The 12,612-nt window shown below is 36.8% G+C and overlaps 1 protein-coding gene across 1 annotated transcript in view; it reads right to left on the bottom strand.

The window, feature by feature from the left end:
• LOC134652819 (putative inorganic phosphate cotransporter) overlaps window positions 1–1,079 on the bottom strand; it is a 103,508-nt gene extending 102,429 nt beyond the window's left edge. Inside the window, exon 1 of the mRNA XM_063507998.1 lies at window positions 710–1,079. Within this exon, the coding sequence (XP_063364068.1) occupies window positions 710–782 (73 nt within the window). The 5' untranslated portion in view covers window positions 783–1,079. The remainder of the gene's footprint in view (window positions 1–709) is intronic.
• Between the last annotated feature and the right edge of the window lie 11,533 nt (window positions 1,080–12,612).

Below are 12,612 nucleotides of genomic sequence, written 5' to 3'. Positions count from 1 at the left end.
CTGAAATTCTATTTTGATACCTATACGAACCTACGTAGCTTGCGTTTGCATATTGCAGTGTGCAATCTGAATTTATACTCGGTCAACCAGATCTTCACAGTAGAAAAAGGCGGCAAATTTGAAAAATGTAGGCGCGAAGCTTGGAGGATACAACTAAACGGAGTAGCCATTAACAGGCTTTCCCCTCTGTCGAAAATAGGCGGCCAACGGTCATACACAATGTATGGACTGACGTTTATCTGACATGGCTATTTTTACGTTACGCATACATTTGATTCCCCTCCCCCGCAAAAATCGGCAGACTGTTTTGTACAGAAAAATTACAGACATGGCGTCTCCGTTTGATTATGTCCTCCAAGGCGCGAAGGGATATCGCCCCATAGAAAATTTGAATTTCGCGCCTTTTTTTACTGACAAGATTTGGTTGACCATCTATAAAAAAAAAATATTTTAATAAAGTTTTTTTTTTAATTCCCTCAAAAAACAGGTAGAGTTCGACCAAGAAAAGTCTGCATCGATTTTGATAGCCCACGCAGTGCAAGTCAAGTGCAAGTGTTATTTATACGTCATAATTTCATAGAAGTTTGACGTTTAAAATAACATTTGCACTGCGTGGGCTATCAAAATCGCTGCAGACTTTTCTTGGTCTAACTCTAGTCGTGTAAGTTGACGTTTATGCGAAAAAAAAAGAAAACTGTGAAAAACTTACGTGGTGTATCCGAAACATCATCCATAATCGCCATCTTGCTCGGCCTCTTATCATCTTCCGGCTTCAAACCCATTTTCACTGCAAAATTAAACTAAAAAAAAACTAAACTTAAAAACCGCGCACTTTTAAAGATTCGAACTACAGCGCGCGCTCCATATAGGCTGTTCTATTTTTGACCTATATTTTTTATTGGTAGTTGAACCATTTAGTTGGTTAGTTTTTGTTTACGATTTTTTCCGCGCGTATTGTGAAGTTGTTCGGCCGTGTGGTGGCGTACTTCGCCCGCGAAGGTAGTACGGTCGACTGTCGCGGTACAATGGACAAGAGGTGGTTTTAACTGAGCCGGCTCGACAATTATTGCACGTGCGAGTATGACAAGTGGATCAACATTTGTCACCTACACACCCTACTTATCACGTCTACCTACAAATTTGAAAATTGTACGGACATGTAAACTTACCTGCTATTGATAACATTGGCGCATGATACTTACGCAATATTTAAAGTACTTTTTTTTTATTCCGCTGATAAAAAAGGGGAAAAATATGTACCTATTGTAAATTATTTTGGAATTAATATATTATGCTTAGTTTTTCAGTTGTTTAGTTTCACTTAAATTATTACAAGTGTTTAACAGATGCGTAAGCCGTAATAAGCCTCATTCCCCCATTGATCATAGGTATACCTAAGTGACGATAATTGATTGCAAAACAAGACACCTTTATGCCTTTACGAGTTACTTTCGTTTGACTTGTTTTTCAAGATCTCTGTTTAGTATAACAATGCAAGTGCAGTGCAGTATATAATTACAAGTAATAAGTACGCATTTATCTTCAGCTTATCATAACCATGATAGCTCCTACAGTACCATCATCCACACATTACTGCATGACAGATATAAGTTCCACCGATGGTCAAATTGTTGTTGTTAGTAGTGTTAGTACATTTTACCAGGTACTTGACTGTTTAACTCCGCTAAGTGGCTAGCCATTCTTGAGATTGAAGACTTCCACTAATTAGCGAAAGTTTACGACAAATACATAACATACCGACGACGTACATATTTAGTAACCATTGTTTACAGTGCGCTTTAGAAAGAAAAATGATGTAAAGTCAGTGTAAGCCGATAGGCATTTTTTAAGGTTTCTACACTAAAAGATAAGCAGCAGCTGGTATCTATTATTATAATTACCAAAATATGTTTAAGTATAAAACCTAAGTTGAATGATGCTTTGTATAATGTTAATATTTTTGCAAACCAAAAACAAGATAATTGTCGAGGCTCAGCGTAGGTACCTAAGGCTAACTACCTACTTAAATGACGGGGAATGTTAGAATAAGCATTCTTTTAATGTCTAAATACATACGTACAAATATGATTTTCACTGTAAGTTTTTTTTTAGGGTTCCGTACCCAAAGGGTAAAAACGGGACCCTATTACTAAGACTCCGCTGTCCGTCCGTCCGTCCGTCCGTCTGTCACCAGGCTGTATCTCACGAACCGTGATAGCTAGACAGTTGAAATTTTCACAGATGATGTATTTCTGTTGCCGCTATAACAACAAATACTAAAACCAGAATAAAATAAAGATTTAAGTGGGGCTCCCATACAACAAACGTGATTTTTGACCGAAGTTAAGCAACGTCGGGCGGGGTCAGTACTTGGATGGGTGACCGTTTTTTTACTTGTTTTGCACTATTTTTTGTTGATGGTGCGGAACCCTCCGTGCGCGAGTCCGACTCGCACTAGGCCGGTTTTTTAATTGGCATTTGTACGTTTTGTTATTTTATGTGTAACGGTTAATTAAAGCCTAAATTTTTAGAGAGATTTAGAGATTAGAGACAATATAACAGCTTTTTCTAAAATTCTACATATTCTACTTTCGTAGTCAACATACAATACTCACAAATCCTAATAATTACCCGTTATATCTATAATAATAATGATGCTCACAGAACAAATCCTGTCCGCATCCAAACACTTTTACTATTATGAGCTTGCGCACGAGTCTAAAGGCCAGCAGAGATTGTAGGAAAAAGTAAAAAGACCTGCTTAACGTCGGTAACGTGTTAATCACTTAATTACAATGACATTTGCAATTATACTTAAGTGGCCAGCGCTGAATACTAATTGAGGGTTCTTTTGAACACCTGTCTATGAGAACTATAGTTGTGACAGAAAACAATAGTTAAACACAGTTTCAAGAACGACTTTTTTTTAACATGGCCGGACACACTAGGTAACGTAATGGACCCTATAATGGACGTGGAACCGGTAATGGGACATAAAACCACAAATCCTCTAAAATAAGTATGTAAAAGTAGTTTATAAACACTGGCAATATTTTACCATAAATAAGAGTCATAGAGCTGTTTAAGTTTGACTTTTTATTAATTTCGGTTAATTTTTAAGAAATTGGCGCCAACCCAAAAGTTGTCGTGTCACTGGAAAAAATAACCAGTAAGAATTCTTAACAACTTCGCTAAGAGAGGTGAGTTCATATATTAAATTGTAATTAATTATTACTTGGTGTAAACTAGAATGTGTTTTGTTAATTGCATTTACCATGAGATAAGGTATACAACACATTATGTTGTGACTCTAGAGATGTATAAAAAATAGTAGTATTTTGCCCAATCCCATTATAGGAGCTGTAAAACTGCATACCTCCTATGATGGGATAATTTACATAATGATGCTTGCCATGGCGTAATTTCATGTTTAAACAATACAGAAGTATAATGTAGTTACTCGTACGAACTATGTCAGGAGGTCTTCTCGGACTTCGGATAAATTAATATCGTTTTTACAAAATTTTATTTAACTTGCCCTGTTAGTTTGTATACAGGGTGGATTTTCTTTTTGGGTCAGTGAGGGCAGCTACCAGATTCCGTGCTGCGACGAGAAAACGGTCTTAGAAAACCTTCCCTCGATTTCAAATTAATGAAGATTGGCTTTTACAGATTTTGGAAAAAACATACAGGGTGCGAGAAAAAGGTAATTTTTGACAATCTTTTTTTTGATGCCAATCGATCCCATTCCTATTGAGGATCAAAAGCTTGTATGGAGCTAAAAAAAAATTCCGGCTAGAAAAGCCACAAATCGAGGAAAACTTTTCCCATACAATTTGTATGAAAATCAAAACTTTTATTTTTCACATGCTATTTTTCTATGACAATTGATTCCATTCTTATCTAGTATCAATAGTTTCTTTGGGGTCAACTTACGATAATGTACTAAAAAGCCACAAATTAATAAAAACTTTTTCCATTGACCCCAAAAAAACTATTGATACTGGATAGGAATGGAATCGATTGGCATACAAAAATAGCATGTGAAAAATATAAGTTTTCATTTTCATACAAATTGTATGGGAAATGTTTTCCTCGATTTGTGGCTTTTCTAGCCGGAATTTTTTTTGTTCCATACAAGCTTTTGATCCTCAATAGGAATGGGATCGATTGGCATCAAAAAAAAAGTTTGTCAAAAATTACCTTTTCCTCGCACCCTGTATGTTTTTTCCAAAATCTGTAAAAGCCAATCTTCATTAATTTGAAATCGAGGGAAGGTCTTCTAAGACCGTTTTCTCGTAGCAGCACGGGATCTGGTAGCTGCCCTCACCATAGAGAAAAAAATACATAGAGTGCTCACTCCATACATCAGTTTTAGTACCAAAAAGACTATTAGCATCTAGCATCGAGTAGCGGAACTATCAGTACTGCTACTTGACAATAGATGTAGCACCGACCGGAAAGTCTTATCTCAACAGCATAAGACTTTCCGGTCGGTGCTACATCTATTGTCAAGTAGCAGTACTGATAGTTCCGCTACTCGACGCTAGATGTAGACACTGAAATTAATAGTCCGAACTGATGTATGGAGTGAGCACTCTATGTATTTTTTTCTCTATGCCCTCACTGACCCAAAAAGAAAATCCACCCTGTATTAGTGTGGTTCAAATCTTGGAAATGGCATTTGAGCCACTTTCGGATTTCCGATTGAGTTGAAATTTTGGATACGTATGCAAATCGGATGACAATGCAATCGGGTGACAAAAATGACTAATAACTAGTTTTTTGCCAAAAACTTATTCCCTATTCCAATATCTTATACTGATAGGGTATGCCCATTATAGGGGGCCCATTACTGGATCCACGTCCATTACCGGGGTTCCATTACTGGAGCTTTGGTGTCCATGACTGGAGAAAAAAAACATACTTTTAATTTATTAATTATGTGGAAACTAACTGCAGTATCTTTGATACAACACGCCTGAAACATGAAAGAAGGATAGGATATTCATCTTTTAACAAGCTAAGCGGTAGAACTTTTACATGTATCAGGGAAATATCACAAATACTCCAAATTTCCTCTTAAATGTCCCATGACTGGTGCCGTTACTATATCACGTGTCTAGATTTCAAGTAGCAATTAGCAATAAGGCAACCGATTTTGCTTAAATTAAATTATAACTCGCGCTTTTTCATCTGTAGAGTGAAAAGAAATACCTATGTCATTTTTCGATTGAAATATAAAATACATAACTAGCCTCCGCTCGCAACTTCGTCCGCGTATATATATAAGTAACTATTTACATATCAAACCCTATTTTCACTTCCTTAGAAAGTTTTTTAGTGAAGACCTGGAGAGTATTCATTCATATACCTACCTGATTCAAATTTCAAGGTCCTAAATACAAAAATATGTAAGTATATATACATATTTAAATTAATATGCATTACGATTATACAAGTCAATATTTAAAAAGGAAAGTATAAATAATTATAACATCTGCCTGAAGTTTTACAACGTACAACTAAAACTTTCGCATACTAAATAAATTATTTAAACGTTGAAACGTTAGTAACTCATGAATATCAGTCAAAACATACACTATGTTTCACACACTATCTATATATACCTACCTAATTTAATATTCAAGACACGCGTTCCCCGTGCTTAGTTACAAGACTTACAAGCAAAGAAAAGTCCACTCCCGAATTTGGGACACCCTGGGAACTGGTTTTACATTACTCACTACGAAACTGAAACGTGTCTCGTAACGAGAATCTCATTTGAAAATGGAACCCTAACTAGAGGCAGATTCGAAATCTTTGAATAATGAATCCCGATATGACGAGCATGTGTGACCACTATTTTGAAATTTAACGATTAAATTAGAGCGGAGACCTTATACAGATGAGACTTCTTAAAAACTGTTTTGCAAAAAATCGGTCGGATACCTATAGAGACCATAACATATGGCCACTTTGTCCAGTTCTGTAAAGTTATATAGATGCAGAAATTGGTTCTAGAGTTAAAACTTTAGGAAGAGAACATTTTCAGGATTAAGCCATAAATACCTGTTGTCAGGTTTGTACGGCCAAATTCAGCAGAACCCACGAAACGAGGCATGCCTACGTAGTTTTTACATGTGTAGAAGTGAAAACAAGTCGTCAAGTACCTATTTTACCCCTCGTATCTCCCACTTTATAATGAAAACATGTAGCTAGTAGCTAGTAACGCACAGTCACCTGTAATAATATCTTGAACAAAGACGTGCTAAAATATATTATAACAATACTTATGGCTCAATAAATAAGATTGTTATAGATTTTTACTCAAACATGCGTGGAAATATTGTCATTACGTTCATAATAGGCTGCAAAACATTGTGATAGGTATAATATTTTACGTTGAACTTTTAGAGCAAAATTTTATTGCAGATAACTGTACTTATTAATATCAGTCATCTTAGTAGCACTGTACTCCATCCGGAAGCGTAATAAAAACCGGTTCATACATATATCCAACCATTCAAAATGGTCAAAGGCGGGCGTCTCTTTGTATCTGCCCCCTTAAATCCTTGCGTGCGAAATAATAGTGATCTTCAACGACAAATAATTGCATACAAATCGCAGCTCAAGTTATTTTGGTTTCGTCGTTAATGTTCTTTGTTGACGGTATTCATGATTCTTTGGGTATAAAGAAGTTGTGTGAATTAGATGTCGATGCTGACCTACAGTTTGTGAATACGAAATTAAGGGGACTGTAAACTTAGTAAGGTCAATGTAGAAAAAAGCGTCTATAAGAAAAGACCGCCTACAAGCTCTCTCGTCGCTTTTAACGCTTTCGTTACTCCACTCCACTTAACAGAACGTCGGGAGAACAGAATAGGAGCAAACTCTTTTTTTCTGACATTGACAGAATCTGAGAATTCTTGCCCTATAACGGTCGTCTTACCAAACAAAAAATGTATATCTCTTTGTCTTCCCCACAATTAAATGTATACCTTCAGTACTTTTATTTAGGAACAAATAAACATAAATATTGCATCAAAACTTATAAACTAAACCTAACTAAATTAAAATAAGCTGAAAGTAATAGGTATTGGTATAGATTACTTACTTGGTGCCCGGTCTTGGCTCCCGCTGTTCGAAGGCCTATCGCCTTCCTCCCCCGTTGTCTGCGGCAGCTTTCTAGCTCACATATCACACTAAATACACACCCTACACAACTAAACACTACATAAATACATGTAGCATTAATACTTAACAATATGTAACATATAACACGAACGAACGAAGGGAGCTCATTTGACAAATGGTGACGTAAGTCGATTGTCAGAAGGCGTCAGTGAAAAGATAGGTATAATTCTCGGGTGTAATAGGTATACTATATAAAGGTTGAATATGCCAAACGGTTAGCTATAAAAAGGACGATGCATATATTAGGTACTCTTAGGCTGCGTTTCCACCCGAGATGTGTGAGAATGCGTATCGAGAGCGAGGAATGTGTTTGAACCAATATATTAGAACCAGGGATCGGAAACCGGTATTTATAGAACCACTTCATTTACCTATTCTCGCTTAGTGCAGGTCTAGTGGATAATTTTCTATTAGTTCTTAACAAACACATATCTCGCTACGCATCCTCGCACATCTGTGGTAGGTAACGCAACCATACCCCTAATAATATTATAAATGCTATTAAAGTAGCTCTGTCTGTCTGTCTGTCTGACGCGGTGAATGATGATGAGAACTACTCTACTTATCCTATTGTTCTTCCCCGGGTCTCAAACTTTCTGCATAGGTAGGTGAGGGTGGGGAGGGTCGATCCCTAGGGGACACTTGGTAAACTTCATTTTTAATCAAACCAAACGAGATACAATTGTTTGCGCTGGTAACACTCATTCATTCGTACCTAACTTCACGTTCTGTCATGGCACTGTATCGGAAAAGTCAGTGGTTCAAAAATGGCGGACGGTGAAAGATTTTCTGCGTACTATATTCAATTTTCGGTAAGCTTTAACTGGATTTATTTTATAATATGAGATGGAAATGATGTTAGTGAGTGTGCTTATTTTATTTGTTGTTTATTGAAGTGATGATTAACTTGGATTACATTGATATACGCGAACATATGTTTCGAGTACGGCACGTTTTGTAATCTTACTATGTATGGGGAGACTTTGTCTTTTTCTTCAGGGGAGATATGATTCCGGGATCATGTCACCCCCAAAGCGATCAAGTATACATTGTAATAAATTTACTTACAAAATGATTCATAGACCTATCATAAATATTTTCTTTTCTTTAGTAAATCATGCCGCGAAAGTACGACCTGATCGAGAAACATTGATTTAAACTTTCAAGGTTTTTGACTCATTATTGTTTATTAAAACGGAATTTAATGGCGTATAATTCAGTTTTTAATTATACAATCGACTCCGAAAACGGAATTATCCCCGTGGCCTTTGAAAAGACTGACTAAAGTTGACATCAACATTTTACGAACTACCCGTACTTGGTCTTTTTTTATCAAGTTAAACGTTTTACACACAGGGGATGTTACTCGGTCGACAAAAAACACTTATAACGATATTTGGTTTTCAACCGGCGATATTTGTTTTTATGGATGAAATGCTATTTCAATGGCTTTCCGACCTTATGTACTATAGAACCGACGGTCCATAGAAAGGATTTTAGGATTATGCAGCACAAACACCGTCCTCGAAACGTGAGCAGTAAATTTCTAAACTTATTTATTATAGTAAACAATAACGACCAGTAATGGGTAAAACAATTAAAATTGCTGTAGGTATCTGACGCTAAAAATACCTTCATAAGAACTTTAAAAAAATTAGCTTGTTACAAGAAATTTTATGTTAATAACTTAGATTTTTGTTTTTTTTTTTGTACAAAAATTGATTCCCTATTGCATGTTGTTTTATGGATAATACGATTACATTGTTTTTTAAAAGTATAAGATTATGGATTAATATGTGTTTGATATCTTCATATATTAATTTTCTGTAGATAAAGTGAATAAATTAATGTAGATACTACCCTCGAAATATGACATTGCCACTTAAAATCTTTTTACCAAGTGTCCCCAAATCTGGAAGACTTGATCCCTTCGGCTTAGACATCTGATTACCGGAAATACAACTTCAAAGCATGGAAGATGCAATATATATATGTTTGCTGTGTATTTTACAAATTATAGATGCATTGCTAATAGCGATCCGAGTTATATAATCAATGAGAATCTGGTATGGGGAGACATGGTAAAAATATGTTTACCATGTGTCCCAAGAACCAGGGTCACTTGATCCCCCTAGGATCAAGGCTCCCGACCAGGGGTAAACAAGTCTCCCTTACATAGGGGACACATGGTAAAAGTCAACAGTATGGGTTTTCATTAAATAATGATCTAATTTATTGCACAAATCTGTTCTAATTCAAACTATTAATGAAGAGATAAATTCTGAGTCGTATGGTCTATAAAGTTTTTCAATACTAAAAATAGTTAAGAAAATGTATGCTAAAAACAAAAGGGGTGATCAACCCTCCCCAGTTTCCCCTACCTATTAAGTACTATTACTAAGTACAGACAACAGACAGACAGAGTTGCTTTAGTATTTATAATATTAAGTAGGGATGCCTGAATATGACACTTAAACTTATATTATGTAGGTACATATTTAGTTTTTCCTTGCTGATAGGATCTATATATTTAAGCAGCAAAACTTACCATACATTGTACCTACATTTCAACCACTTCAGGAATTATGATAATACACATCACGCAATTACGAAGCAAAACTTGAATATTAATCAGTTCTTTGTTAAACCATAGATCGAACTAAACCAGTAGGTAGCTGTAGGTCAAGTGCTTTAGTAACAAAGAAACTGCTGGTTCGATTCCCGGTCATCAGCATCACTTATTAAATCATAAGTATCGGAGTGTAATGCGAAGAGAGTTCCCTCGATTAGGTACCTAAATGTATACTTACCAATACATATATACCTAATTACCTACCTACCTACCTAATCAACTCTATTTGACCGACTTAAAAAAACCGGCCAAGTGCGAGTCGGACTCGCGCACGGATAGGGTTCCGCACCCTCAACAAAAAATAGAGCAAAAAAATCGTGTTTGTTGTTTGGGAGCCTCCCTTAAATATTTATTTTATTTTATTTTTAGTATTTGTTGTTATAGCGGCAACATCATTACAGATACATCATTTGTGAAAATTTCAACTGTCTAGCTATCGCGGTTCATGAGATACAGCCTGGTGACAGACGGACGGACGGACAGACGGACGGACAGCGAAGTCTTAGTAATAGGGTCCCGTTTTTTACCCTTTGGGGTACGGAACCCTAAAAAGAGGAGGTTATCAATTCGACAGTATTTTTTGTATGTTTGTTACCTTAGAACTCCATCTTGTGTTGAAAAGTTTCATACCAAAGTACCTAATTGTTACCTATTGCCAGTACCGTCTTTACCATAAGGGCACACGGGGCTCGTGCCCAGGGCCCCCATTCCCCGGGGGCCCCCAAGGGCAGACAGTAACAGTATATTTGATTACCCATAATAAATAGAAGATCATAGTTGAAAAATGTTAGTTTAATCAGCTTTCTTTACTTTCCAAAAGGGCCCCAAATTCTTGTTCCCAGGGGCCCCAGCGTAGTTTAAGACGGCCCTGCCTATTGCACCAAAAGAGTGGCATGTAAGTTAATCTTGTAAATTTTCTTGGAATATGTATGAAGTACTCTTCCGTTAATTGAGTATTAAACATTAAACAACAACAAGCGGATTGATAGCGAGAATCCGCGCTAAGTAAACTGCAAACAATGTTGGATCAGAGGGCCTACCGCGAACCACGTTCGACGTGTTGCCTCCCTGTCACACTTACGTACAAATTTACAAGTGCGACAGAGAGGCAACACGTCGAACATGGTTCGCGGTAGGCCCTCAGCAAACAACAAGCTCATATTGACTTTATCAGTGTACATTTGTAAACCCGACAATTATAAACAGTGTATGATATAAGCGAAATATTCACATCTCAAAAAAACTGTCCGGAAATCATAGAACTGCCACAAGTACATTGCCTTAGTAACTTAGCTTACTTACCCTCTTAATATTATATATCCAGCTGGCTTCTTCGCAAGAATATTATGAACTATTTAACTTATCAGTTACTTACGGGTAAATTACCTTTTTTTTACGGATGTGGTACCTAATGCTTTTATGCATACCCCCTGTCGGGGGTTATGTGGGACTCCCATCTCCCATTCCTTTCTCTTAGCGAGAAAAGGGGGAGACGTCCTACCCACTAAACCCACATCGACTTCACCCGCATTACCGTATGGGGTCGCGAACATTCCGCCATGACGCCCCCGACGCGTAAATTACCTAGGTACATCCACTCAAAAATTTGCTTTATATTCAATCTCCATTATTTTATTGTGTTGCTCTTGTCATTACACTATTTCATTACCTACCTATATACCGTGCTGGGCCCATAACCTGTGGTGAAGTTTGTTCACTGCCGATACATGGTGTAGGTATATAACTCTAAACTTTATTTTTATAGGATATTCCATTTATTATTTCCTCCTGAGAATGCGATTAGCTGCCCTGCCCACGGCATACCACACTGAAGTAATTGATGTCTTAATTATTGCGCAATAATCCTGAATAGTCATAGAATTTTGAACTTAGCGATCATATTCATAGAGATTTAACTCTTTATTTAATGAGATAAACTAGCAATAAGTACTAGTAACGTTACGTCTCATATCAGACACTTCCAGCACTTGAAAACATGATAAACGTAATCCTATGCTCCAACGACACTTTGCATGATGATGTGGCATCTTGACTTTTGGCCAATCAGCTGGATGTATGGCTGCACGCCCACGCTTCATGGTTCTCATGCCCGCGTGAACGTTGATACCGGTTATTTAGTCTGTGGTTTGACGTGACAGATGATAAAACTGATATCCCGTTAAGCCTTGACCAAATACGACTTAAGCACTTTGCCTGCCGTGCCTCCGCAGCATATCCTATCTTATACGAATTTATATGTAGGATGACACACCTAGATATAATAAGTTGTATAAAAAGGATATTTACGATGACACATACTTAATGATGCAGAATGTAGGTAGTTATTATACGTTTTGGATGAAGCCATCAAGGCTTAAGTAAATCATCAGATCAGACACTAAGATTTGGGCAACCAAGTAGTATACTTACTTATATATATTACACATAGCATAGTAGTAAATCACCCGTTTCCTTGCAAGGCCTGAGTTAGAACTTCTGCCGTAATACCTTTAGGTATAGGTAAGTAGTTAAGTACATGTGTCTGATTGTAGGTAGGATAGGTACCTATTTTTATGACTACTGTTTAGTCAAGAGACCCCCCTCCTTAACCTATCAGCAGTGATTATAGTTAATTAAATAAAACGTAATTAAGCCCACCATCAGGCGGAACGTTTGCTGGTTTGCCGGCCCGTTGCCACGGTCGACGTACCAATCAATTAAAAAATGATCATTAAAAAAAGGCTAGGTGAGGAAGTGCCATGTGTCAAATCATCCCTACTTAA

The sequence above is a fragment of the Cydia amplana genome, chromosome 12, assembly GCF_948474715.1.
Source record: "Cydia amplana chromosome 12, ilCydAmpl1.1, whole genome shotgun sequence".
In the NCBI taxonomy this organism is placed as follows: Eukaryota; Metazoa; Arthropoda; class Insecta; order Lepidoptera; family Tortricidae; genus Cydia; species Cydia amplana.
This window is presented reverse-complemented; position numbering and strand designations above follow the sequence as displayed.